The 27976-nt window shown below is 32.0% G+C and overlaps 3 protein-coding genes and 1 long non-coding RNA gene across 5 annotated transcripts in view; 2 read left to right on the forward strand and 2 right to left on the reverse strand.

Annotated features, from left to right (window-relative positions):
• Positions 1-27976, forward strand: part of LOC149487730 (uncharacterized) — a 161331-nt gene that overhangs the window by 67723 nt on the left and 65632 nt on the right. The gene's annotated exons all lie outside the window — the stretch shown is intronic.
• Roc2 (Regulator of cullins 2) lies at positions 247-27595 on the forward strand. The gene is made up of 2 exons (XM_089695890.1): positions 247-494; positions 27349-27595. The coding sequence occupies exons 1-2, from the start codon at positions 341-343 to the stop codon at positions 27528-27530; spliced, it is 336 nt and encodes a 111-aa protein (XP_089552016.1). The 5' UTR covers positions 247-340; the 3' UTR covers positions 27531-27595.
• Positions 1905-5125, reverse strand: Tret1-2 (Trehalose transporter 1-2). Its single transcript, XM_089696362.1, has 3 exons — positions 4928-5125; positions 3321-3440; positions 1905-3232 (listed from the first exon to the last, which is right to left on the reverse strand). Exons 1-3 carry the CDS (start codon positions 5012-5014, stop codon positions 1970-1972), a joined length of 1470 nt encoding a protein of 489 aa, XP_089552488.1. The 5' UTR covers positions 5015-5125; the 3' UTR covers positions 1905-1969.
• Positions 8055-14307, reverse strand: LOC149487741 (facilitated trehalose transporter Tret1-like). 2 transcript variants are annotated; one of them, XM_089696363.1, is made up of 4 exons: positions 13811-14307; positions 10995-11450; positions 10007-10120; positions 8055-9919 (listed from the first exon to the last, which is right to left on the reverse strand). In XM_089696363.1, exons 1-4 carry the CDS (start codon positions 13883-13885, stop codon positions 8666-8668), a joined length of 1899 nt encoding a protein of 632 aa, XP_089552489.1. In that variant the 5' UTR covers positions 13886-14307; the 3' UTR covers positions 8055-8665. The 2 variants fall into 2 exon arrangements, with proteins under 2 accessions (XP_089552489.1, XP_089552491.1); XM_089696365.1 differs by lacking the exon at positions 13811-14307 and adding an exon at positions 11530-11636.

The following is a 27976-nucleotide window of genomic DNA, read 5'->3' on the forward strand; positions in this document are numbered from 1 at the left end:
TTTGGATATTTCCCGTTTTATTTTTAAAAAGTTATTGTTGTCATTTTACTCATTAGGTAAAGGGCTTTCGATATCAATATAAAGTTTTTTGATATCTGCAATAGTTACGGAATAATCACCTGTGCACACTTAACGATTACACTCTGTATATCCAGCAAGCAAATTTGCTAGTATCCACACCTAAAAAAACTAGTCATCAGCTGTTTTAGACAAACGATTTGTCAAATCACAAATGTCAATTGTCAATTGTCAAATCAAAGTGAAAATTGAAATACCTTGCTTTGTAAATAAACATAAACAGTTTTTAAACAGAATTTGTGATATTATTGAATTTATAACAATGTCCGGGGAAGATTGTGAAGCGGGTGATCGCGGCGATAATGATTGCCAGAAATCTGACAAAATGTTCACTCTTAAAAAGTGGAATGCTGTGGCAATGTGGAGCTGGGATGTGGAGTGCGATACTTGTGCCATTTGCAGAGTTCAGGTGATGGGTGAGTAAAGCCTCTGTTTCTAAATTATATGTCTTTTATGGCCTTGAGATCTAAAGTACTTGGTAATTTCATATTACAGTTGTATCAAGCATTCATCATGTTAAATTTGAATAGAATTTTTTAATATATCTATTATTCCATTCTATTATTTTTGATTCATACAATAGTGCAACAAATTCACAACATAACAAATAGTTTTGCCAGAACAGCAGAATTCATAAAATGTTTTTGTGATTTCCCTCATAACAATAAGTATGGGAGGCCCGTGTCCCAACAGTGGGAATATATTATATGGGCTGATGATGATGAATACGTATGTCACAATATTCACATTTTTATAATTTGGTTTATTTTTATTCTACTGGGAAAGTATCCATAGAGTTGCTATCATTTAAGTCAAGTTTGGTCCTTAACTCGCACTATGAATTTATAAACTATGTAATAAATTGTCATATAGTTAGTTGTGAAAATCACTTAAAATTAAAGCTGAGAAATACCATATTATACCTACAATTGATACCCATGTATGTGACTATTAACATGCAAAATATTTATTGCCTGACCTTAAGCTCACTCTAACACAGAAATATTATGCAAATAACAAATGATCTTTTAAGGAAGTAGCTAAATAATATTATGTATGTCTGCTCTTATAAATGATTAATTGTCCGGCAAATAGGAAGATCCTTCTGTCTTGCTAAATAGTTTTATTAATAACTAAATGATTATCATATTTTTTGCATTTAAGTATATAGAATTATTTGAAATACACAAGGCCTCATTTGTTACTCACTTTGTCTCAAAGTTAATGTATAAACATTGTGATTGTAATGGTCTTTGTTATTTTAATAATACTGATTGATGACTAAGATGTTTACTACCATTTACAACATAAATCTTATTTGTTTTTAAGTCCTTGTATAGAAAAAAATGTTTTTTTTTTTGTTTTACATTTCTTTTTCTTTCATATTTATTTGTAAATTACTTTGTGTTAGTAAGATGCATCAGCTAATGGATAATGAGTGCTCTTATTATGCATTTAATAGTAAAAACATGGCTGTAGGACTTTGACAAACAAGGAAATAGTAGGAATTATCACATGACCTTAGTAAAACTCAGTATTGTAAAAATAATTTAATTTAATCAGATTTAAGTTTTTTTTTATAATAAATAACAATAAATAAGTACAATAATGTCTCTTAAACAATAAATTATTCTTATCCTTATTTTAAAAATATGTATTATAAACCTTAACATCTTAACTTGCCATATTATCATTTAAACACATATCATGAAGTAATATCTCTTAGACATAACATTAATTTTACATAACATTTAACAATACAACTTATTACAATACAACTTAACAATTGCAAATGTTTTTTTTCTAATAACATAGAATAATTAATTTATGGTACAGATTCTTTTTGGACCCTAAACTCTTTATTATCACTCAAAACACAACTAAAATCACATCAACACCCGCTCGGCAATGGTTTAATGTTTACGATCGAACTCAATCGGCGCGACCTAGTTTTGCGACCAGTCAACTTATTCTCAATTTGTTCAAGACTTTTACCCCGGGTTTCTGGTACGAAAAATACAACAAAGAATAAACTCACAAAACAAATACAACCAAAGAGCCAAAACGTACCCCACGGTCCTAAGGCAGATTTTATGTCATGGAATGTAGTTGTTACTATGAAACTACACAGCCAATTAAAGGCCGTGCAAATCGATGCAGCAGCTCCTCTTATTTTTGCGGGTAATATCTCACCCATCATCAACCAAGGTATCGGCCCAAAAGCTAATGAAAACGCAAGCAAGTATAACATTAAACATGTTAGTGGTATCCAGAGTACGACTGTCACATCTAAATTGAGCACGTCGCGCACATAGAAAAATGTACCTAATAATATCAATGTGATCGTCATAGATACAGATGAAATGTATAGGAGCATTTTACGACCTGCTCTATCGATTAAAGCTGTAGATATAAACGTCGATATAAAATTGACAACACCAACAATAATTGTTGATAGATATGGATCCACTGAACTACCAGACATTTTAAATATTTCAACAGTGTAAAAAATTATTGCATTGATCCCAGATAGCTGTTGGAACGCCATAAGGCCAAGTGAAATCGAAATTGATTTGAGATATTTTTTATTGAAAAGTTCCTTAACCGAAGAAGCATTTTCAATTTCGGCATCGGATAGAGCTATATCACGCATTTCGTTATCAATTTTGGCATTCTTTCCTCGCAGCCATTGTAACGCTTTTCTAGCTTCCTCAGTCCGTCCACGTGAAATGTACCAACGGGGTGTTTCAGGGATGAGTAACATCAAAGCTAGGAACGGAATTGCCAGCGACGCTCCCAAATAAGCCAGTTGGGACCAATCTAAATATCTACCGGCTATATAAGAAATCAGAATTCCAATGTTTCCTATGGCCGTAGGGAATAGCCCTAAAGTACCTCTGACTTCAGGTTGTATAGTTTCTCCTAGATAAACAGGAAAAGCTAATGATCCGACGCCAACACATAAACCGCAAATAGCTCGGCCGGCTAGTATTAAGTGGACGACGTTTGCAGCGGCGATTAGGATCCATCCAATAAAAAAAGGGAATGCGGTGAACAAAAGTGTCTTTCGACGTCCTATAAGGTCCACGAGAGGTCCTCCGATAACACCTCCAGCTAAAGCAGCTAAAGGCATAAGTCCTCCAATCCAACTAGACTGTAAGCAATTAAAAATTAATTAATCGGATTTAGTAAGCATTTTGAGAATATTCATTTTTAACAATATAAAGCCAATCAAACTGTACCTGAGCTTCTGAGACTGTTATGCTTGTATCATTTTGCATTGAAACTAACGCTGTCGATGTATAAGCTGATGAAAACCCGACTATCATTGAACCCAATGATACAGCCACAGCGGCTAAAACCTAAAAAGTAGGTATATCAAACGTTATTTAAAGCTGTTATATATTTTTATGTGCTTTTTATAAAATGAGTTTAATAATTGGGGATGACCCTAATCAGACGGACACCTACATACATATATGTATTTAATAAGTAGGTTCATTTTGATCGTTAAAGCTATTTTTATAAACCATCCTACTCAATTATAAAAATCATCAGATTATTATAATTTAGTAGGATGGTTAAACTTAAACTACCTAATATTGTTACGTCCTACCAAAAATGAAGCGTTTTGTTAAAAAAATCAACTACATATAGGATAATCCATACTAATATTATAAATTCTAAAGTAACTCTGTCTGTCTGTCTGTTACTCAATCACGCCTAAACTACTGAACCAATTTGTATGAAATTTGGTATGGAGATATTTTGATACCCGAGAAAGGACATAGGCTACCTTTTATTGCGAAATATGTACCACGGGCGAAGACGGGGCGGACCACTAGTGTAAAATAAGGCTTGATTACAATTCATAGCAATACGAATGATTAATTTCACACAATCATAATAGGAAGATTCTGAATGTGACATTCTTATTTTATGACCACTCATCTCGCGTACAAGTGTGCGAATTTGGTGCGATGCTAATTGTTCTAATTTAAATTTAACTATGTGCTATCAAATATTATTAGGTATTCTTTGATTGTAGCGTGAATTGTGTTACAAATAACAACGATACTGAATCAAACAGTGAAAAAGCTTCCTATATTTAAGTACCTTCCTATATAATATTATATTGTAAAGTTCTATTTCTATTAATCACCAATGTATTTATGCCTAGTAAAGAATTTAGCGAAATGGTATTTTTAATTTGATTATAAACAATGGTTCGTTTTCACAGTTAATTAGCCATTCATAATATTTTTTTCTTAATTGGAATGAATTGTTATCATTTATAAGACATTTTGAATGAGTTTTTCAAGGCAATTTTGTACATATTTTTTTGTTATTATCAGAAGAATGCATTGAATCTAAGAAAATAATTATCTTCTAGCTACGCTTGTGTTTAATAGTTGCCGTTGTTATTTAAAGTTTATGCCAACGAAGCGCAAGCAAAACGCCTGTGGTCAATTTAAGCAATCATCGACTATGATTGTATCCACTTAGTCTCGAAGTAAATCACAGTATGTAAACTGTGTAATATATTATACATAATTTTATATGAAAGCTTAGATTTCGGTAGAAATTCTGCATATTCTCTGCGTTTAAAATGTCTAGTGTAGTGTATGTAGTGGTTGTCTACTTTAATATTTCCGGATCCAAAATGAATATTATAATAGTTACATTTAGTAAATGTAACGAGTAGAATAAATTGAGTTAATACACAATAAACTAATCTTCCTTTAATAAAATTCAAATCAGGCAAAGTAAAATTTTACTTAAAATATTACTTATTTAATATTTTATTAAGTACATTAATACTCAAACATTTCAATTAAATGTAACAGACCTGAGAGAATGTATATTTGGCCTTTTCATAATCATTTCCATTCACTGTGATACTATAATGAGTATCGGCTCGCATTAAAATCTTCATTTTTGCTAATATCAAATCCGCAGTTCATATAAAGCACAACACTATGTTTCGTCACTTGTACACTAATAACTGACGCTGTGTGGGTGAAGCCTGAACGACTGAAGAAATGAGCTTGTCTCAGAGCGGTCGTCGGGATTTATATGAACGCAAATTGATTGACAAAACTGATTGGCTTTCGAGGTTGTGGAATCAAAACATCGTTTCTCGTATTTGTTATTCAAAATTTTAGCTTAGGTCTCCTTGTAGATTTATTTGTATTAATTAAGATTTAGAAGCCTTGTACGATCTATAATTTAGACCGAATCGAGACGAGTCTATCAGCTGTTCTTGCAGTTACCGTTCAGTTTGTACAGAACATATTTAATAAACACCTGCAAATTAGGTGTTAGCTCTTAAATACTATATTATATCATCCAATTTAACTTATACGGCTACCTAGACATAGAAGGAATCAATGGGTGCGTTGACATCGATATACATAGTACCATACTTACAATAATGTTCGATAGCAAGAAGGAGTTTCAAATTGAGTAATTATAAAAAATAAACCGCATGCAGCAGGAAAACAATCATTGAAAAGTGATAAGTGATAACTGATAACCTTATATATTTGAAATATAGTTTCATACTATGTAATTTGTATATTTATATATAGATATATAAAAGAAAATAATGTATAGATTTGGCCCTAGTAAAATGAAATGGACATTCATCATCACAGTTTACGTCATCAGACCTACATTTAACCTTTTATGTATATTCTTTTCGTAAATCTACTAGCTATAGGTAATAATTGTGTGAATAGCATTGATAGATGATAGTTTAAAGAAAACTTATTTGAAATATTATTGTGCTCCTCTTTCATTGAAGAGATAATATGAAAATTTAAGCGGAACATTCTCAAATAAAGCATAAATACGTAGATACGAAAATTTGTAATAGATCCTTTTGTTCACAGTACTGACAAGACAAACGATGTCTAATAAATAATTATTAATGCCTAATTTATTTGTATCTAGTTTAAATAAACAGCTGTTATGTTAGTATTACGCACGCATATTATTATGCCTATTATATTTCAGACAACAACTGAATCGCGTAACGAGCAATTCGGACCGGTAAATCTGTGTACAAAATATTAATTTTCCTGTTAATATGCGATCCTTAAGTATATATAAATTTAATATAATATGGTTCAAATATGTTTTTAACATAGTTTTAATTTCCGTAAAATATATTGGAGCGCATCTGGAATAAGGAATTTGAGTAATTTTTGGTTTAATAATCTAATTACTAAAAGCTGCACTAAACTTTAGGTTTGTATAATGTAAACGTTTGTACCTATTGGGAATACATTACAGAATAAAGTCGAAAATAAATTCAATAGAAGTATTAATTCTAATTGTTCCATTCCTAGGAAAAAATATTATGACAATATTATAAACATTTGGACCTTAGATTTGGACTCTACACTATCGATTACATAAATTCAAAGTTAGTTTTATGACATATTCGATAGATGGCGTGATAGGTTTAAAGATATCGATATCTGTACGTTTTAAATGTGGTTTTAAACAAATGTTATTGTTAATCTTTGAAGAAAATTATTTTTCATTCAATACATAAATTTAAATTGTGTTAAATTGCAATTCCTTCGAATTATAATTTAAATGATCCAAATATAATAAATAATGCATTGATAATCACCACCAGAAGCAAATTTAATTCCTTTGATATTTTTATTGAGAACGTTTATGTACAATGAATTTACGCAGTTGTATAGACTTCGATTAAAAGACATGTGTTGTTAGCAATCGGTAAATAAACTTCTCGTAAACAAAGGTTTATGGATGCAATCGTAGGTCTACTGTCATGGAACTTTTCACATCGTATTTCCAAATAATTATTAGGTACTCGCAAGCGGTTGTAGGTACCACAGTATTTAGGAAATATTGTTATACTGTGGTTGTACTTTTAAATAATATATTTTCTTGAAATAATAATAATACTTTAAACGGGGAGTCTCCCTACTTGATTCTATTGACACTCAACTTTACTGTGACTACCGAATAGTGAATACACCAACACTTTTTTTTATATGTATTAAGAAAAAATAGACAATGAAAAATACAAAGACGAACCGTAACAGGAAATAGACATTAAAGTGATATCTTCAATGTAATGCATAAATTTAGTTTTTAATTAAATAAAACATGGGATATTTCATTGAAGCATTCAAATGACTTAATTAGGTATAAAAATTCATGATACCAAAGATATTTTATACGAAAAACAGACAATTTGTTATAATTGTCTATTTAGAGGCTACAATCTACATGTTTATTTGCAAATCAATTTCGAGGATATTTACCTGGCAGTAATATATGCATACTGAATGATAAAAACAATATATCTATACTGCGTACTAATAGACGAATTATATTTTAGTATGGTTAATTACACGTTTATGTGACAAATCATATTCTTATTGTAATATCCTGTTTTCAAATGAGTTCCTTAAATAAATTTCAATTGCCTACACATTTTTACCGGCTTGGTGCTGGCTTTTTTATCTATTATCTATTTTTTTATCAATGTAAATTGTACATTTTCTGACCATCTTGCTGAATGACGACTTGTACTTTTTTGGTATAAGTAGGTACTTAAAATATATTTTCTATTCTTAATGTTTCATTTCTATTACATTATTTTAATTTCAGCAACAATTAAATATACAAGGTAACCTTAAATGCTATTTTCATTTTATTATAATTTATAATATGTATTGGTTATTAATTTTCAGTATTAAATGTACAAAAATTAAAATTGTCTGGCTGGCTGGCTGGTAAGACATATTGGGACATATATTCTAGTAACTATTACATGAAAAAACTAAGATAGCCATTCTTCGAAAAGAGCTTTGCGCTCTTTTCTGGATTATTATTTTCCTAATTATATAATAACGTTCATATTGTATTGATTAGTGTAGGGATTGTTTCATAGAAAATAAAACAAAAAATACATTTATATCAAATATTTTTTTAATAAAAATAACAAATAAATATTGCCTCTGTAATATACGGAGTCATTATAATATGTATAAGATTATTTCTATCGTTCTACGAAGGAACCATAGAGTGCAAACTAAACTACAATTAATTAATATTTATATTTTATACATAAGTAATTTGGTTAAAAATCTAATTTGTCATGATTAGAGTAATGCCTTTATTACAGATCTTTATTAATCTAGAGATTAACTTAATATTTCGTTATACAATATTGTTATTTTGTACCTTATGAAATGTACTGGGCTAATTTATTTATATTGAATTCACTTACACACTTAATTCTTGAGATGAGAAAACCAAATTTTCGTTAGCTAGATCATTAAATATAAAGGAACTATTTAACTACTATAGCTAATGTTGACTATATTTACACACTAAATGATTCTTTAAATACAATCCAAATCAGTCTTCATACGCATCGGCAAACACATTGAGTAATGTTACTCCTGAGCATTTTGCAGATTCCCCTCCCGATTATACCTACATAACACAGCATGCACATCATTTCACAAAAATACAGTGCCGGAATGGCCTGGAATGTGTTTAACTCCACAATTACGTTGCTAAATCTCCCTTGTATTTACGCGTGCTGCATCTGTTTATTACCATTAATATTACGAACTCGCCTTGAACCCCCGGTTAATTTCTTTTCAATTTCTTCTAAACTTTTACCCCTCGTCTCGGGTACGAAAAATATAACAAAGAATAGCCCAACTATACACAAAACGGCAAATAACCAAACGGTACCATACATGTTTATAACTGCAATAATATTGTGGAATGTTTTTGTGACAATGAATGTACACGTCCAGTTGAAACCTGTCGCCATCGATGCGGCGGTACCACGGATTTTTGATGGTAAAATTTCACCCAACATTAGCCAAGGAATAGGTCCAAAGCCGATCGAGAATCCCAGAACATATATTACAAGACAAGCCAGTGGTAACCATCCGTATGCGCTGACGTCAGTTCCTACGTCTCTTACATAAAAGTATGCTCCAAGAGCTACCAAAGTAAAGATCATTGCTACTGACGAAATATATAACAACATTTTCCTTCCTAGACGATCAATGATTGCGGTTGCAATAAAAGTAGATACAAAGTTTACAACCCCAATAATAATACTACATACATTTTCATCCACTGTGCTTCCAGCCATTTTAAATATTGTGGAAGCATAGAATATAACAGCATTGATACCACTTAATTGTTGGAACAACATAAGACCCAAAGAAATAAGAACCGCTGGCATATATTTTCTTGTGAACAACTGGCCGAAAGCATTTCCTCCTTTGCGGTCTGATTCTACTTGTGATAGTGTGAGGTCTCTTAATTCTTTATCAATGTTAGTGTTTTTTCCGCGTAGCCATTGCAAAGCTTTCTTAGCATCTTCAGCTCGTCCTTTTGATAAATACCAGCGAGGAGTTTCAGGTGTAGCAATCATAAGTAAAAAGAATGGCACCGGTAGGGCCGCTCCAAAGAATGCTAGATGAGACCAGTTGAAGTATGTGCCGACGAAGAAAGCAAGTAGGATACCCGTATTACCAAATGCAGTTGGCAGTAGTCCGAGAGTGCCTCTTACTTCAGGTTGTACTGTTTCTCCGAGGTATACTGGAAACGCAAGACTTCCGACACCAACGCATATGCCACAAAATGCGCGGCCAGCAAAGACCATCATTACATTTGCTGCATTAGCAATTAACATCCATCCTATGAAGAAAGGAATTGCAGTGCAGATGATTGTCCGTTTTCTTCCTAGATATTCTATTAACGGGCCGCCCAATATACCGCCAAGTAATGCTGCTAAAGGCATCAAGCCTCCCACCCAGCTGTTCTGTAACAATAAAAAATGTTATATTAGCTATGAACTTCATTTTTTTAGCTTTATTACACTTTTAAAGTTATTCAATTTCATATTTACCTCTTCATTAGTCATATGAAGAGTTTGGTTCATGCTCGGCAAAGCGGGAGAGGTATAACCGGATGAAAAACCAACAATCAAGGATCCCATTGAAACAGCCAATGCAGCAAATAACTGTAAATAAAATAAAGTATGTTAGCATTTATATCACTTGGATGATATACACTTATATAGAATTAACCTGAAATTTTATATGCATATTCGTAAGAATTTAAAATATCTAAAAAGCGTCAACTCTTCATCCTTGCTTGAAAAATTCTGAGCTTTCGTGGGCGTTGCACAGTTTTTTATCTATGTTTGTCTATGTAATATCGTGAGCTTTTCTGAAGTTCATGAGTATTTTATGGTTTGCCTTTCAGTAAACAAATATACTTAGCGTCGGACTACTTTCTAGCTTTATTGCAAAGTAAAGTAACTGAGGGGCTGACGTCATAAAAATATTCCTTCAATTCGAAGAAATAGTAATTCTAGTAAATTTTAATTAGGCCATTTAATCAGATAAACGAAAGAGCGAGAGAGTTAGATTTAAAATAACACGTATTGTCGTCAACAATTGCTACTGAAAAAATACTGTATAAAAAACGATATATTTTTTTTCGGAAGAGGTTACTTAGTATATTGTTTATTATGTGTTTATGTTTTTTACTTGCCTGATATATTATATTTACTTACTACGCGTTTGTACAAATATAAATGGTATTTCGATAAACACAATTTCATCGTCGAGAATGAAATAGAACTTCGAAAGAATTGTTTGTAACTGATTAAAAAATTAGTCGCACACAATATGCACAATTTTTATTGCGTTTTTATCGTCTGTGCTTAATTAATAGTTGAAATTTACAACGGAACAGAGCTTCGAGAAACAAGTGAAAAATATTTTTAACTTATTATATCTTACCTGACTTTTTCTATGGCCAACTATGAACAACTTATATATACCTGACTTTTTCTATGAACAACAATGAGTATTGGAAAAGTTACAAACCTGTGTCCAAAGATACAGGCGTTGAGTAGCTGCTCCAAACTGTGGTCCGTCTCCATTTATTGCATAATCAGTAACTTTATTCCCATCCGTGCTTAGTTGTTTCACATATGGCACTGAATTGCGCAAATTTTCTTCCTTTGCACTTTTAATTTCCATTTCCATTTTGTACTTAAATTCGTTGCCTAAACTTATTTGACGAAGCTGTTGAAAATGGCGACGAGTTTTTTCAAACGAATCTTGCTCGTCTTCGCTGCTGCTCTCCGTCGAAACGTTTTCTGGGATGGCAGCGTAGTTAGGAGCAAGGGTTCCCTGGGATCCGCAAGATGTGGCCAGTGATGTACAGGTTGTAGATGCTGATAGCGTGGGTTTTGATGGAACTCGAGCGTACTTTGGTCCACGTGTACGATATAAGCGCTCCTCGTCGATTTGGCCACGACGGCTCGGCTCGTTTCCACCCTGAAAGGAAATAAAATTAAAACCAACTTTATAAAGGGTTAATTTTATAAATTACGAAGGAATTTACTCTTTTTCCTACCCTTTGTTTAATTTGAATTTCAATTAATATTACAATTGAGAGGTTTAACGGGTTTGATAGACAACAAATACTGCCCTCAGTATCCGCAAACACGTCCCATTTATTACAATCACTATCTTATGTACGTAGTCAGTCAAGACGATAAGAGTTTTGAACTTAAGATCTTTGAGGTCAATTCGGGAATATTGCTTATTGACCACTTTAAGTGTTGATGCTATGGTCTCAGCATGCAACTGATAACCTTTCAGTGTATAACGGCCACCCTGACCCTCTTCCTAAGAATTTTATTTTTTTCTGAGACATAATAGAATCACCAGACTTTTGACGAAGACTAAAGAAAAAACGACTTTATCGGTCCTAGAACATGCAAATAATGAACATCGTTTTGTGGTTCCGATTGAATCGACTGTTGATGTTATCGGATTGTTACTGTCAAACACGTATAATGGTGTTTATAAAATATTTAGTGTAAACAACGTCTTTACCGAGCACACAATTTAAAAATATAATTATTTTTATATTTTTTGAATATAAAAAAAAATGTAAACGTGCGATTTCAGTTTGATATTCTTCTATAATTCATTGTATTTCAATTCTAATAATAGGTATGTAATATTTATATAGCCCTTTATCTTGCTATTACCTTAGATTCTTCATTAAGAAATGTATTGTAATTTTTCTCAGCTTTAAATTTCATCCATTTTTGTATATATAATGAAATGAGAAATCGACGTCAATGAACACTGTTTGTTGACATTGTACCTTCAAATGTCATGTGTTCTTCACCGACATAATTACCCTATTTTTTTGTTATTTTTACGTTCAAACAGGTTTCTCTGGATTTGACCAACAAATATTTTGTAACCTATATTTTGTCTAAATATTAATTATGTCAAATATTTGGACCTCCTAACATATTGAAATCACGTGGAGGAAACATGTGTAAATAAGACTTATATAAACAAATAATAATACAAGTTAATGACTTCACGGGTCTTCCAGAACTGATATGAATTACAATACAATATACAATATACAACAATTATTACTTTTCCGTAAGTTGATGATGTCAGCAATTAAAAAAAAGTACCTTTTATTAGTGTCATATTTCTAAAAGTAATTAATTAATGTTAAACAAATTGTTGAACAAAGTTTGACGATTATACATTTTACTCCTTGACCATAACCGAGTCCCTACCTCAATGAAATAGTGACTTATTCATTATGGTTGTTACATCATAGATTCGCATAAATTATGGGTCAAGTTTGTTTACCTATGTTTTTCGTTAATGGTAGGTCAAGGCGATTAAATTTTTGATACTTACATATTAAACGATTGAGCAATAAATACTATGGTATGTCGAATCTTTAATTCAAATGAAATCGTTAATAAATCCAAACCTAATTATTTATTTATATATTTTAAAATGGGTTAGCACGTGTCACTGATTCCTGATTAAAATGTATCCGTTATCAAAATTGATTACTGACCATAATTTTAAATAGTGCCATCTATAGGAATTGTAGCGAAGCACGTTCTCAGTTAAGTGCAAACACTTTCGCTCGTTAATAATTGTTATCGCCCGCGCCGGTCGGCATAAGTTTCCATGCGGTGTAGCGCCACTGGTGCAATTTTTTATTCGTGTTTTAGCCAATCGTAAATTGTATGCGGAAATACTCAATGGTTAATAAGGTTTCATTTCGAGATTTACATAAATTTAAATATCATCCTATCAAATTATCGCTTTCAATGCAGAGTTGCTAAACTAGCTCGTTTTTTTTTTGCATTTCAGTCGCCTGTTGCGTACAACTCGCTGACATTGCAAGGCCGGTCAGGTAGAGCGTGATTGTGCTCTTATGTCATATTTTTCTATCAAGTCAATAAAATTATGCAAATTGTCTGTTTTAGAAACTATTCACATGCACAAACATGATTAATGAAAATTTATTTTTCTTTTACATTTCTTTTTTAGTTTTTACATTTAAATTAGGTCAGTAAATTTTTGAAGACTTGTTGATATTAATTCCCTTAGTTATTTCCTATTTGTTTGTTTGTAAGAGCTTTGAAGCTTCATATATTATAGCCGTTGCTTAGCAACGGTTCGGAAATCGACCGCTTGTCCGAGCCGGCAGTCTGCGCCGTAAAATAACTTTCCAGAGCTTTCTGAATGAAACAGAATTTTCGCGATCAGATCAGTCCTGAATTTCAAGAATATTTTTAAAGTCCCTACATTATGTGAATGTATAAGCCTAAACTAAATATTTGTAAATATTTACTCACCATTTCGGTGGACAGTTGTTTGAGGTACCCCATGATCTTCCCCATGGGGTTAGGGTTATTCTTATTGAAGCTCATCTTGTCTTCTCTTAGTAGATTTCAGGAGGTTACTCTTTTCTTCGTCAAGGAACGTCGAAGTGATAATATAGTCTTTGATGAATAACTGTATTTTTTTTCAATCTCAATAAGTCTTTAGAATCCAGAATTTCACAAATAAATAATACACATCACTATTACTAGTTTTAAAAAGTTTTTAAGGTCGTTTACTTTATCAATGCAAGTCCGTTCGCAAAACGATTACACCTCGAATGACACAGTTATAACTGAAAATAATGTAAGTATACGTGTTTAATTCAATCGTATAAAACGTTCATTCAAGAAAATTTTCTATTTCGCGCCGTAGCCCTGCAAGGGTGCACAACATTCAATTTTTTAAATATGATCAACAAACGAAATGTTGGCAGCGCGTACCGATTTCTTCAGAGTTCAAGTTATCTATTGAAACTTGCAGATGGCAGCGCAGTATTTTATAGGAAGTTGGTAGAGCTCCGCGTCGGCGCCCTCTCCCCTCCCACTCGCCCCCGCGCCCCCCGTGTAAGCGTACTCACCGACTGTACTTGTGAGCGTGCACTTTTTCATGTGTGTCACACACACACGGATTTCCATCAACTCTGCACCTGAATCTAGCTTCGAATGTTTGTATAATGTATTAGATATTCTCTACAATATTTTCAATAGTCAAGTTACCAGTGAACAGTTTTACAATTTTTCATGTACAAAACTGACATTTTCATCGAATCAAATTTATTATTTAAGGTAAAATTAATATTTTTTGACATAATATTTGAATAACAAAATTAGAGTCATTGCGTAATGTTAGTAGAAATTAAAATGCGGTGCAGATTTTCCGAATAAAAAAGAAATATTGGTATTTCGTAGAAATTGTTTAGATTCAAATGGTTATTTATGCTTAGTGATTATAAAATTCTTTTAGTTCTTGGTACGGGAAGTTATGATAGGGATTTACCTTAATTTGTTAAAAATGTTAGTCATATTTATCCTTACAGGGAAAATATGTAAATTATTTTAGGTAATTTAATATTAAAAGTATTTAATATTAAATTACCTACTTTATACGTAACTTATGATAAAGTCGTAAGTGGAACACAAAAATCAAGCATACAACATATGAACCGAACAAATATTCTATGGGTCTGTACAAATTTATTGTTTGTTAAGTACCTGAAATAATTGTAATAATTCAAAAATAAAATATATTTATTGATTTAAAATAAATTTATAAAATATGCAGGGTAAAAAATAAAAATAAATCTCTTATGTACTTTTTATAAACTTTATTTTTATAAGTATTAAAATCGAGACCTTCAACCCGCGTCATTATATATAACCTTGGAGAGCCGTACTAATTTCTTGACGAAATGAAATAGGTATGTAGTTGATTTATTAATTCTGAAACCTGAAAGAAAATAAGAGCTCCTTAAAATAATATGTTATAGAAGTTTTCTATATTACGGATACGGTAACTTCTTATTTTTTATACCTACTAATAATGGTGTTTTTTACATACGGGTTAACTCATATTATTGTTTAGATATATACCTTTAAAATAAATAAACATGTAACAATTTATTTACTTACGTTAAATGGATATTCAATTATATGCATTTCATTATTAAGAGTCTAGAGAATTCTAAAAAAGGATAAAGGTTAAGTACATTTATTACATACTATGCGATATATTTTAATTACTTATTCATTTTTTTTAAACAACAGTTAAGTATTAATTAGTTTTGTGTTCATGAAATAATTTGCCTTTTTCGTCGTTTACCTTGAGTTACACGTTAGTTAATTACAGTTTCACCGCCAGTTACCAATATAAATTTAAGTTTTGGAAGTAAACGTTACAACTTACAAAAATTTTTTTTTGTTAAACATTTCTCTTGTATTTATGCGCAACATTATATAGATATTATCTTATCTATTAGGTACCTATTACGCCAATTTCCAAACAAATACGTAAAGTAGAAACAATATTTGAATATTCTGCTTTAATTTGCATGAAAATTGAAAAAAAGTGCACATAGTTTACATACTTTCCTCGTTATTTTCCGTCTAATTACATTTCATGAGTAAATTAAAATTTTAAATGGAATGACGATAAAACAAATTGTATATTATTCAAGTAACATTCAATTGTTTCTTTACTTAGAGATTTATTTTGTGGCACTTATCTAAATTCAATATTCATATAAAAAATAAGGTAGTAACATTCGAATGGTCATCATTTACTTGTATCAATTATAATTATGTATTACTAACTTTCCACCCGTGGCTTCGCCCGCGCAGTCAAAGAAAAACCCGCATAGTTCCCGTTCCCGTGGGTTTTCCGGGATAAAACCAATCCTATGCCCCGGGGTAAAAAGTAGCCTATGTCCTTTCTCGGGTATCAAAATATATTTATAATATTAGTATGGATTATATCTACGATCGACGAGACACACCCTTTTTTATTGAGTCATGTTTTACGAAATACGTGACTTCAAGGATATACATATGTGTCTGTTCCTGCTATTGATGATTGTAATAATAATAATATTTGCTTTATTAAATACCCATGCGGTTTTGCGACATTCGTTTGCCATTAAAACGTATTGCAAATACATAATTACTGTGACTGAAAATGTATTCGATGTAACGTGTAAAGTATATGTAACTAATACAAAGTATTTTCTGTTTATCTTTTTTTCGTCTAAATTCAATTTTTAGAAGTGATTTACGATTATATGTATGCGACGTATGCATGAATATGCTTACGAGATCTGTGTTGTTAAACTTTATGCGTGCAATACTCAATTGCTTTGATGGAATGATAGGCCAATCTTGTTATGCGCCGCTATTCAGCTGAGCAATCAAGAGACACAGACTGAGAGATTAAAATCTTTATGTTTTCTTATTTGGAACAATATATCTATTGTCGAGCCAATTTAATAGGCAACATTTGACGTCTATCAATTTTATCTTCATAGGGTGGTAACCTGCTTAAAAACATCGATTAAAGTGAATTAATCGATACGGACTTGAAACATTTGTCAATCGAACTTGAAACACATGTCAATAATTTATGATGATTTTTATTCCCAAGTAATCAATGCATTCGATTCTAGATGTCAGATTTCGATTTTTAGAGTAACGTCTCTGGTATTTAAAAAGAAAAAAGATTTATTGACATAAAATTGTAGCGACGTCAGTTCTTTAAATCAGAAATTGTTTATTATGTTAAGAATGGTTTATCAGTAAAATCAAATCCTAAAATTACTTGTATCGGTCATTATTATTATAAATATGTAATCGTAATTGAAAAAAGTTAAGCAAATGTGCAGTTCTAACAAAACGAAATATCATGTTATTCTATGTCGTCGTTACTAGGTTACATTGTTGAATTTTGTTGAACTGTCAAATGTTGCCTAATAAAATGGCTCTACTATAGTAATATTTAATACGCCTGCAATGGTGTGTGTAGTTTTATTACTTACCATTACGTCATTTAATGGCCTTCAAGGAAAATTTTGGCAACCGCAATTTTTATTAATTTATGTTCGACTAACTTTCCACTCGCGTGTTAGCCGTTAGGTCGTATTGAACTTCAGGATTTTCGAATATCGCGATATACTGTGACTGAAAATACTGCGATAGTGCCCTTCATATTTCTGGGATAAAAAAATATTTTTGGTCTTGTGATTCCATCAGTGTAGTGGTAGTTTAATTAAAATATTATCCTGAATAACATAAGGAGAGATATAGACACACAATAAAATATAAAAGAATTATGTCATATTATGAAAATGCTGTTATGAAAGCACCAGTTAAAATCACATGGAAAACCGGTTTGAAGAAAATGTACTGAAAATTGTTCGAAAACTTTCATAATATTTCAATGAAATGCCCGCTATTTCATGTATTCTGTCGTCGTTCATAATGCACATGGGGCTAAAAATACCCAATGCGTGAGCTACGTCACGTGCGCATGTTGAACTTTTAGAATATACCTATTCGTCATAGAGCATAGATGCCGAAAGTTGGCGTGGGCCAGCCCCGCCTCTACACACACAGAGACGTTTCGTCACACGCAATACGTCAGACACGTCCAGAAACCGAAAGGATTTTGAAGGCGCGCGTGACTCGACTAATGTATTTATCTTTATTGCAATTGATGGACACATGCAATATTTCTAAATTGTTTATACATCTTTTATTAAGTGAGTTCAACAATTCATTGTCGGTATTGCACATTTTTATGTTTACGAAGATATGTTTTTCTTTTCAATTAATTTTCAAAACGTATTGACACTTGAATTTGCTTTATTCCATCTTCATAATATGAGATGGTTGAATTGGTAGTAAATAGTAATGGTAGAGGTACACTTTTTGATTCCGTTCTGGTTGTTCTGTTCTTATGACCTTTCACACAGTAATACAATTAGAGATTAGGTACTTCACAAAATGGGTTTTTACTTTTTAGGTAAGTTTTTCAAAATTATAACAATAATATCACTCTGTTATTGGCCAGTAATAAATTAAATATTATTGCTTGTTTATCGTTGAGATCTTATGTATTGGTTTATCGCCTGCCTTGTGTATTGCAATAAATATCAAAGCTTCTTTTAACGTGCGTTACATCATTCATCATCCGAACGAGCATCGATCGCCTCTGCTGGTCCTTAACCGTGCCGTACGCTCCGCATTCACACAAAGACGTTTTAACAGACATACATACATTCACAAACACACATGACGTGTCGAATTCAAAAAGCCAGTGGAATATTACTAGCGCCATGCGCCAGCAGGGCCAGCTAGCGTTCTCGAACGTTCTTGTATGGAATGCACGGATTGATGGTCGCCGGTCGCCCCTCCTCCGAAGAAAGTCTGCTGCAGTTGATATTAATAAAGAGCTCTTTGTGGTGCATTTGTCGCACGCGTTATTATATTCACTGATAGGATAATTGGGACAATCTTTTAGTGGATCATACTTACCATTTATGTCAATGATTAGTCAGAATTCTTCTTCCTAACATTATTTGCATCCTTCTGTGCAAATTAGTGGATTGGTTTACCGGTGTCTCGTGTTATATTTTGTGTCCTAAAATCAGCAATAAACAAAGTGTCGGACGTTTGTTTAGCATGGTACGTCATTGTCGGTTTATTTCCGAGACGCTTTGATAAAAGACTATACATATATAACGATAGCACTGTGCGGATACTTATGTGACACATACATGTCTTTCCTAGGCGGGAGTGTCTTATCTTATCAATTAATTTAGATAAAAACTGATTAAAAATTTCCATCAAGGTGAGGGAAAGTTGTGACATTAAACGTTTCATTCAAAAGATGAAGAAATATGAAAATAAATTCCATCAAGTAGTCACCAGCGTGTGTGTGGTGCATGAATATGTCAGGTAAAACATATTTCGATATAAAGAAATACTTAACCTTTTTTTAAATATTTAATCACCACTTTTAGCTAAAAGCATTTAGTCACCAACTCGGAAACACCTTGAATGCATAAGGCGAGAATGTTTTAATGAATGAAATTCATTCCTTTCAATCGGAAAATAGCAATTTAAACTTTTCCATTTGTAAATTATATATTGCAATGTAGAGCAAGTGATTTGTAAGTCAGTTGATTGAAGCCCACCCTTAAATGGGTTGGGAGGTGTGGCACATGCGAGGAGTGTTTGCCGTCTGGCACTTGGCAGTAGACGATATCCGTCCTTGTGTCTGGTAGCCCAGTGTTGCGTAAGGACTGACGAAGGTCAGGGAAGCCGAACCCCACTCAACGCGTCGTGCATACACACGTACACAATTATATATTTTACACTTGAAAATATTTTATTGACAATATAATGTTATTATCGTGAACGCAGCGATAAGATAAACTTAACCGTAACCGTAAATTCTATAGAAATTCACACGTCCTTTAGAAGGGTACCGTGGCGAAAAATTTAACAAATTATTTTTATTGTGGTGGTTCTTCAGTCTGTATAAACATTTTGCAACAGATGTTAGGTTCAGTTTTTCATATAAAAGGTACATCAGTTGCTTGTTGCTACTTATAAAATTTATCAGTTGAATAAACTAACAAATTGTCATGGAAAATAGTGAATGAATGCTTATAATTTTGTACAAAATATGAATGTATGTATACACGTTTGTAATTTTTCGAGGAGTAGGCTTTGTAACTTTTTATTAGACTTTTTAATTACTATTGGATATTGATAAAATTCCAGAAACGGATATAATCATTAATCAAGATCTATTTTTTAATTTCAGTGCATATGGAATTACCCATAGAAATGGTTATGTGATAAGGTTTATGTGATACAATAAAATTACTGTAGGTACTTATATTACGTAAGTAGTGAATATTTTATAGCACCAGCTGAAACAAAAACAACACCCATTACTCATTCCTCATCCATAATAAATAATACCGGTACACTTTCATTTAAATAAGTCATTCTATTTTATTTATAGTATCAACGGAATGCATTACTAAAGTACATACATATTTTCTTTATGCTCAGTAATTTTCTCTACGATGCTCTTTTTGCTTACGCGTCTATAGAACTCCTTGAGGTCATGTTATACGAGTTTTTCCATTGTTAATTTAAACTGAACTTAGAATCACTATTGATTTAGAACAGGACATGAGGCTATTTATAATAATTGAATTGACTTTTTTCTTTACACTTTTTAATATTGCAGATAATATGTTTTTACATAAAATACACTTTAATTTAATATTGTAATGACTTAATCGTAAGATAAACGGAAATTTGCTATCGAATATAAAAGTTACTCATAAATTTAAATGTGTACAAAATATGAATTTATAAGCTCTCCCAACTCGTGTAAAATTAACGCTATAATAAGTTCGTGTGATAGTTTTAGTAGATTTTTCAATATGTAAGTACTTGTAATAAAAATATTCAAGAGTCCTAACTCTGTATACATAGTTAAAAAAGCAAATAATCTGTACTAACCAGCTCAAACGTTCCTTGTTATCCCTAGTTCTATACCTGTGCAATATATCGTGATTCAGCACGTTAGTTTTGTTCGTAAAAACTGTGCCTCAGACAGGTTCTTGTACGTTGCACTAAATATGGATCCCCGACATAAACGCTGATGCTATTTCTGGTTTATGCTCTCATACATTTTAAAAATATACGAGATATGGAGAGGTTTAGGACCTGTGTCAAACCCCTGGGAACTGGAAATCTAACAATAATAATTTAGGAAGTTACGTTTAAAATCGAAGTGATATTTACTGTACAATATATTGGAAAATGTTTAAGTAACTGATTCTTTGCATGTCAAAGCGTTTATGTAAAACATATTTACGAAACCGAGACAAAGGCAAGCGCCGCTCATTCCAGTTAACGTTCAATGTAAATTTTGGTGAACTCTTATTATGAATAATATGTTAATAACTTGTAAGTGGGGACAGAGTTTCGACGTAGGTTCACGTGCTTGTGAAAATTAGCAAGTAACTTGTTTAATTCAAATCACGTCATTGTCAGATTTGTGTATGATGTTATTGTTTTTCAATTTACTAAACTGTTTAGTATTCATTTGCGCTGAACAAATTTTTTTTTCAATATTAGATTTGTATCAATATCTTTAAATTTTGCACTGTTTTTACGATTGCTTTTGTAAAGCGAGTTTTTTTTTATGAAATACAACATAATATGTTTACACATTTTTATACCATTAACGAATATGAATAAATTCTATATTGTCTGTACAATAATTTATCTAAAAGTCAACGTATTTGAGTGATAAATCGGATTATTTAAAGAAAATTTTTAAAGTCAATACAGATTAATTGTGCATGCAACACTTTAATCAACCAATACGGGCTGCAGTTTGCCTGCATGTCTTCTCTAATATGTTGGTATGCAAGTTGCAACGTGTATAACATACACATTTTTTGTACTTTTTGTTAAAAGATCTGCGTTTTATCTTGTTAGTTTATCCTCGACTCTGTTATGCACAATCTCTTTTTTTCCATCTTCGTCATTTACTCCTCTCTATGAAACGTAATAAATGATAGGTTATGATCGAATACTCATTTCCATTTAAACATTTAGCACTGATCAAATAAAAGAAATGAAGTCTCGATTGTAAAAATTTACATAAAAATGTAAATGTTGAACCAAAAATCCAAGAGACTTATAAAATGTAGAGCGGTAGTATCAGGTATGTAGTTCATATGTACATTTTTATCCAATGCTTTATTATGCTGAAAAAATATATTCTCCTTCAGTTTCCTTCAAACGCTTTTCAATTATTTCCGTATATTTGTAACTTTTACATTATATTTCAACGGACCTAAGGTCCGTATAATGTAAAAGAAATAAAGTATAATGTAAAAGTTACATAAAATCTTTATAAATACTTTTTCAGACTTCTTATAGCAGTAAACGCAAGATACTATGAGATTTCTATAATAACTCCGTTTTTTATTCATTCTTATATGACACACCACAAAATAATGAAGTGTATTGTATATTTTTTGTCAAAACAAGGGAGAACCATTTTGTAGAGCGCATGCATTTTTTTATTTTGAATTCATATCCTTCCTTATTTATAAAAATTCACAATGTCAAGTGATTTATCCATACTTAATATTATAAATGCGAAAGTAACTCTGTCTGTCTGTCTGTTACTCAATCTCGCCTAAACTACTGAACCAATTTTCATGAAATTTGGTATGGAGATATTTTGATACCCGAGAAAGGACATAGGCTACTTTTTATCCCGGGAAAATGACGCAATCCCGGAAATCCCACGGGAACGGGAACTATGCGGGTTTTTCTTTGACTGCGCGGGCGAAGCCGCAGGAGGAAACCTAGTATTTTATATAGTATTTATATAATATGAAAATATTTTCTATATTTATAAATTCTACAAAATAGATACGATGGAAAAAAACCTGAAAGAGACGTAGGTGCGTCTTGTAACAAATTATTATTGTTATTGAAACAAATCAGATGTAGCAAACCATTGATAGTGAATAATTATTAATGAACAGTAAGTATATTGTACACAAAACTAATAAATAAGGATGTTACATAAGGCAAGTAGGCCTTTTTTACACCATGAAATTTTTCTCTAATTTATAAAAAAGGCTTAAATTTTTTTTAATCGCTCTAAACCATCAAAAAATTACAGTCCCACTTATGAACGTCCACGGATTTTCCATTTAAAAAAAATTCCATTACGCCTTATACCATTATGCTGAAAATCTAAAGCGAATATTGATTATGACGTATACGTGGGTAAAACATTGTCCTCGTATGAATCATAATCGTATAACGACCTTGTATATATTTTCAGCAAAGGTTCAGCACAACTGGGGAACTTAACAAATACAAATGTAGTACGGGTACACAATCATTACACACGCACACAATCATTTATACAGTAATACAACACATTCAAACATCGTATTTATACGAATGCGATATTGTGTATGTGTTAACTGTTAATCAATACTCGGTACTCTTAATTATTTATTCGGGCTTTTGTAGTGTGCGTACAAGTGCACTAATGGTACCTATATGGTAAATATTGGTTAGTTTAAAAATGTTTTGTGCATATTTATCTAATAAAACACTTCAAATATTGTGTGACGGCTAATACTTGTGGTTTCATTAACGTCACCACTCACCACCTACTTTGAACATTTATATCACTTCAGTCACTATCACATACTTTATATTCATAGATCTAAAAGCTTAATTACGTGTTCTCTGGAAAGGTGGTATCATTATGGCAATTCTGGCGCCTGAGATCATGATCAAACGTACAAATTGGCCGCAAAGCCATCCAGGTGCATATCTTAGTATCGCCGGCGCCGATGTCGCCGACAGTGGTGGGTCGTGAGTCGTGATACACGCTCATCGGATCTCATATTAGCAGTCCAGTAGCTCGAAGAAGTTATATGCGTCTTAACGGCGAATTACACGTTGTAACTACATTTAACTGTATTTAATAATCTTTGGTTTTTTTCGGGTAATTCTATGACGTAGGTAATATCAGTTTTTCTGAAAAAAATTAGATGCCTAGAAATTTCCCGAACAAGCTGGTTATTGAAACCAGCTCTCCCGTTGAAACATTATTTTGTAAGGTAATAATGGAGTATTTCCATTTGTCTTTTCACTAACACTTAACACAGATTGCTATGTTTGCTTATACTAGTAGGTAACCATACTTTCTATATATCCTTGAATCAATATACGCTCGGGTACATTATTTTGTACGGGTTTTTTCCTATTTCCATCACATTTTAGGATGAATATACGAACTGCTCTATTATTTACTGTTAATGTTTAATTATACCCCCATTGAATTTTTACCAACATTAATTTTTTGTTCTTCTGTATGAATGCATCAGAAAATTGATATCTAGGTACATATGATTTTAGGAAAGTGAAAAAGGTTATACCTTTTATAAAAATGAATAATTATAAATATGTATTATTTAAATTAAACATCCTTTTCAGTACTCTAACTCGTATTGTCTCTGTTTTTTTTTTAATATGAAGCAAAGCGAGGACATGTCATTCTAAGTGGTTATAGTTATTCCATAAATATACGTCAGAAGATCAATCACCTCGCACGCTTTTGGATAATATATCTAGGGCACAACTCCAGCCAAGGAACAGTCTAGATGCAAATCGACCTGAATTTCGGCTCATTCATTTACGATGCTGTAATATTCCGTCATGATGTAAATGTATTGTTGTGTATTGTTTATTTTATACTAAAACCATAAACTCTTCTTTACTTTTTATTAATGCATACCTATAGGAACATTTTGAAGTGAAACTTCTTTACGCGCCTTGAGAGTAAAATTTCAAGTTCGCGTCAGGGCAATAACGTCACGTCATGGAACAAGGCGATCATTTTGGTATCTTTGAACCTTGCCAAAGAAGTTTCACTTCTGACACGTGTGCTCGGAACACACGTTCTTTTTTATCTAACACTAAATCTTTAATTATTAAATAAGTACAATCTTTTAAACGCATGATCAACAAAAGTGATGTTCGAAAACTACATGAGTTCCCACACGGATATTTACATATTATGGCACAAAACTTATTAAGCAATATGTAATATTTGCACACTTTAATAAATACATAAAATAAGACAATTTAAACAAGTGACAAAAGCTTTCCAATTTACTGTTTACAAAATATATGAGGAAAAGAAAAACACTTGAACTACCAAACCTGACTTATTTTGAAGTTTTTCACTCTCCATATAAATTTCATATACATGTGCATATGGTATATGATTGGATGTATATTTTCTTGGTATTGACATAGTAAATGTTGTGCTGGAAGGAATGACGCCATTACTTGGCTTTGTGTATTTGCACAATTATACTGTTTGCTATACTGAGTATTTTGCGACAAATTATATCTCGTCTCATATCTAGGAAGCGTGAAGGCCAAGGCTTTTATTCTGCTTGTCGTTAAATAGTGGTATAAGACGTATAACATGCACGCCCGTAAAGTTAGGTCAGCTCCAAAAATTACGTGATGTATGTAAATTTTGAATTCGTGGTTTGAATTAAATAATCCTCATTATGATTCACCATCATCATCATCAGCCCATATATGTTCCCACTACAGGAACACGGACCTCCAATGAGAGAAATTATATGACAACATCCTATCCTACTATCTAGTCCTATCCTACTAATATTATAAATGCAAAAGTTTGTGGGGTTTGTAATTCTTTCACGTAAATACTACTATAATACCATAATTTATTTTTTGCTAATGCAGTCAATTTGCGAAGCAAATTTAGTTAACAACACAACTAAATGTATCGCAATTTAAAAGGGTAAACTTTAAATTGTTATCGGAACGAGGAAAGAGTTTATTTTCTGGAAATATTCTAAGAATCTAAGCAGATCAAGTTGTGATGTGCTATATTTTACTTAAACCTTTTATGGTAAATTATATTTATATTTCCACTTTTTGATAAACTAATCCAAGAGACTAACATAACTATAAGTTGTAATCGAATTCGTCGCGATTCGGCGCATTTCCGACTAGAATCTGGTTCACTCTATTTTCAGCGGCAATCAACTAATTCCAGGCATTTTCCATACTAATTTTGAAACCATCGTTAATTTTTTATAGTTTCCGATTCGCCGTATCGCCGTAGCAACAGTTGCAGTTTTTCAGGAATTATAAGAAGTTTAAAAATATTTTTTTTATACTATTAATCAACAAAAAATATATCGGTATTATGCATAATATGTTCCGCATAAATTATAATCTGATATTGATTACAAAGCGTTCAGTATTATGGCTAGTTATTTTCAAATGTTAATTTAAATGTTTAGTTCAATCACATGTTAAATAAAAAATAGCGAAATGCCCCAGGCGTGAATTGGTACCGACTTGGTAGGTCACGGCGACGGCGTGACAAGCATCCGGCAATGTCACATTAATATTCACATTTCATAGAATATGTTTTTAAACTTTTCTAACTCCCAACTTGTTTAATTGAAGGAGGTTGATCATGAAATAGAAAGCGACGACGGCTTGTTTAACATTCGTCAATTAGTTAAAAGTGATTTGTAAGAGCAATGCAAATATTCTCATAACCGTAGAATGTGTTGACTCAATAGTTATTCATTTAAACGCTCTTCTTATAAAAGGTAATGATACCCACATAACAAAAAACACCTTACCTCGTAATGTTTAGCAAATTGCTAAGGCTTCGAAGGCCATCACCCTTATTGATTTAGCTGCTCTGGGTCAAGTTTATCATTAGCCATAAACAGAATATTTTCTTCAATTACCTACAATGATATATGAGACATATTTCTGGATAAATCCAAGACGAAATACTGTGTAAATAACATAACTTAAATTATACCACATTACTTGCTGTTAACTAGCGTTAAATGGACAATTATTGAAGTAATTTATAGTATAGGTATACTTATTGTATTATTCATTAGCTCTATTACACAACAAAAACAACGCAGATAATTATGAAAATAATAATGTTTAAAAATGAAATTATAATTTAATGGCGCTTTTATGAAATAAACAACATTATTGCTATTATATTACAGCAACTTTAAGAATGCTGCGTAGTGGCGTCGGACCATGATTAGCAATGATAATTTTACTCCCCTCATTATGTCAGCAATGATTCCATGTTTTCTAATTTGATTGGATGTTAAGTGATGTGCTAATGCGATCATAAAATGTTATCATTACCACACGCCACCATTACTTAGGATATGGAAACTTTACGAACGGAAACGTTTAATCACCTTTCATACGTGACTTTCTTGATTGATCTCCCATAGTTACATTATCAAAATATTTGTAATAAAATCATTATAATATTTTCCACAGTGGTTGACAGGGAAAATTTACGAAAGAATAAAACGAACCTTTATAATTTTATTTGTTTTTTGTTCCAGATGCTTGTTTGCGTTGTCAAGGAGAGAGCAAGAAGGACTCATACGGGAAGCAGGACTGTGTCGTGGTGTGGGGGGAGTGCAACCACAGCTTCCATTTTTGCTGCATGTCTCTGTGGGTGAAACAGAACAACCGCTGCCCTCTGTGTCAACAGGAATGGTCCATACAGAGAATGGGCAAATAGGCATTTACACTTCATACAAATTCCATATCACACCTTGCGATTTTCAAATAAATTCATGGTATTCACGTTTTCGTTTTTAATTTTTATATCTTATTCAAATCTCTAGTAGGTAAGCTATCTTTTCTATAACATATCATAACAATTTTAAAATATAAATCAAATAGGTTACCCATTGTGCTAACACAAGCACACGATGACCCTTCGCTGTATCCAGGTTCTATTTATAAATGAGTACAGTTCGTTCCACGCATTTACCTGGCTTTAATGAGTTAACAGTTTAATGCACGAAGACGACCAGCGATGCCTAATGATTCTAGCCAGTCTAGACTTTAGATAAAGAATGTGGTTATGTGAGCCTAAAATAGCTAGGTGCTCCATTACACGCGGCTAGTTAGATGACAGCGGTTAATCTGATGGTTTGCTGATTTATTTAACACAACTCGATG

Source organism: Colias philodice, chromosome 6 (genome assembly GCF_061535455.1).
Source record: "Colias philodice isolate Cphi_HAF_F1 chromosome 6, ilColPhil1 Martin Lab GWU primary, whole genome shotgun sequence".
NCBI classification, from domain to species: Eukaryota; Metazoa; Arthropoda; class Insecta; order Lepidoptera; family Pieridae; genus Colias; species Colias philodice.

What these genes read in the sequence shown, in the direction of transcription:
- Roc2 (XM_089695890.1), top strand. Translation starts at nt 341, where the DNA reads ATGTCCGGGGAAGATTGTGAAGCGGGTGATCGCGGCGATAATGATTGC. An exon ending in TTGCAGAGTTCAGGTGATGG is followed by an intron (nt 495 to 27,348) that starts GTGAGTAAAGCC and finishes TTTTTGTTCCAG; the next exon opens with ATGCTTGTTTGCGTTGTCAA.
- Tret1-2 (XM_089696362.1), bottom strand. Translation starts at nt 5,014, where the DNA reads ATGAAGATTTTAATGCGAGCCGATACTCATTATAGTATCACAGTGAAT. An exon ending in CCAAATATACATTCTCTCAG is followed by an intron (nt 3,441 to 4,927) that starts GTCTGTTACATT and finishes CCTACTTTTTAG; the next exon opens with GTTTTAGCCGCTGTGGCTGT. An exon ending in TAACAGTCTCAGAAGCTCAG is followed by an intron (nt 3,233 to 3,320) that starts GTACAGTTTGAT and finishes AATTGCTTACAG; the next exon opens with TCTAGTTGGATTGGAGGACT.
- LOC149487741 (XM_089696363.1), bottom strand. Translation starts at nt 13,885, where the DNA reads ATGAGCTTCAATAAGAATAACCCTAACCCCATGGGGAAGATCATGGGG. An exon ending in GCCTGTATCTTTGGACACAG is followed by an intron (nt 10,121 to 10,994) that starts GTTTGTAACTTT and finishes TTTTATTTACAG; the next exon opens with TTATTTGCTGCATTGGCTGT. An exon ending in TTCATATGACTAATGAAGAG is followed by an intron (nt 9,920 to 10,006) that starts GTAAATATGAAA and finishes TTATTGTTACAG; the next exon opens with AACAGCTGGGTGGGAGGCTT.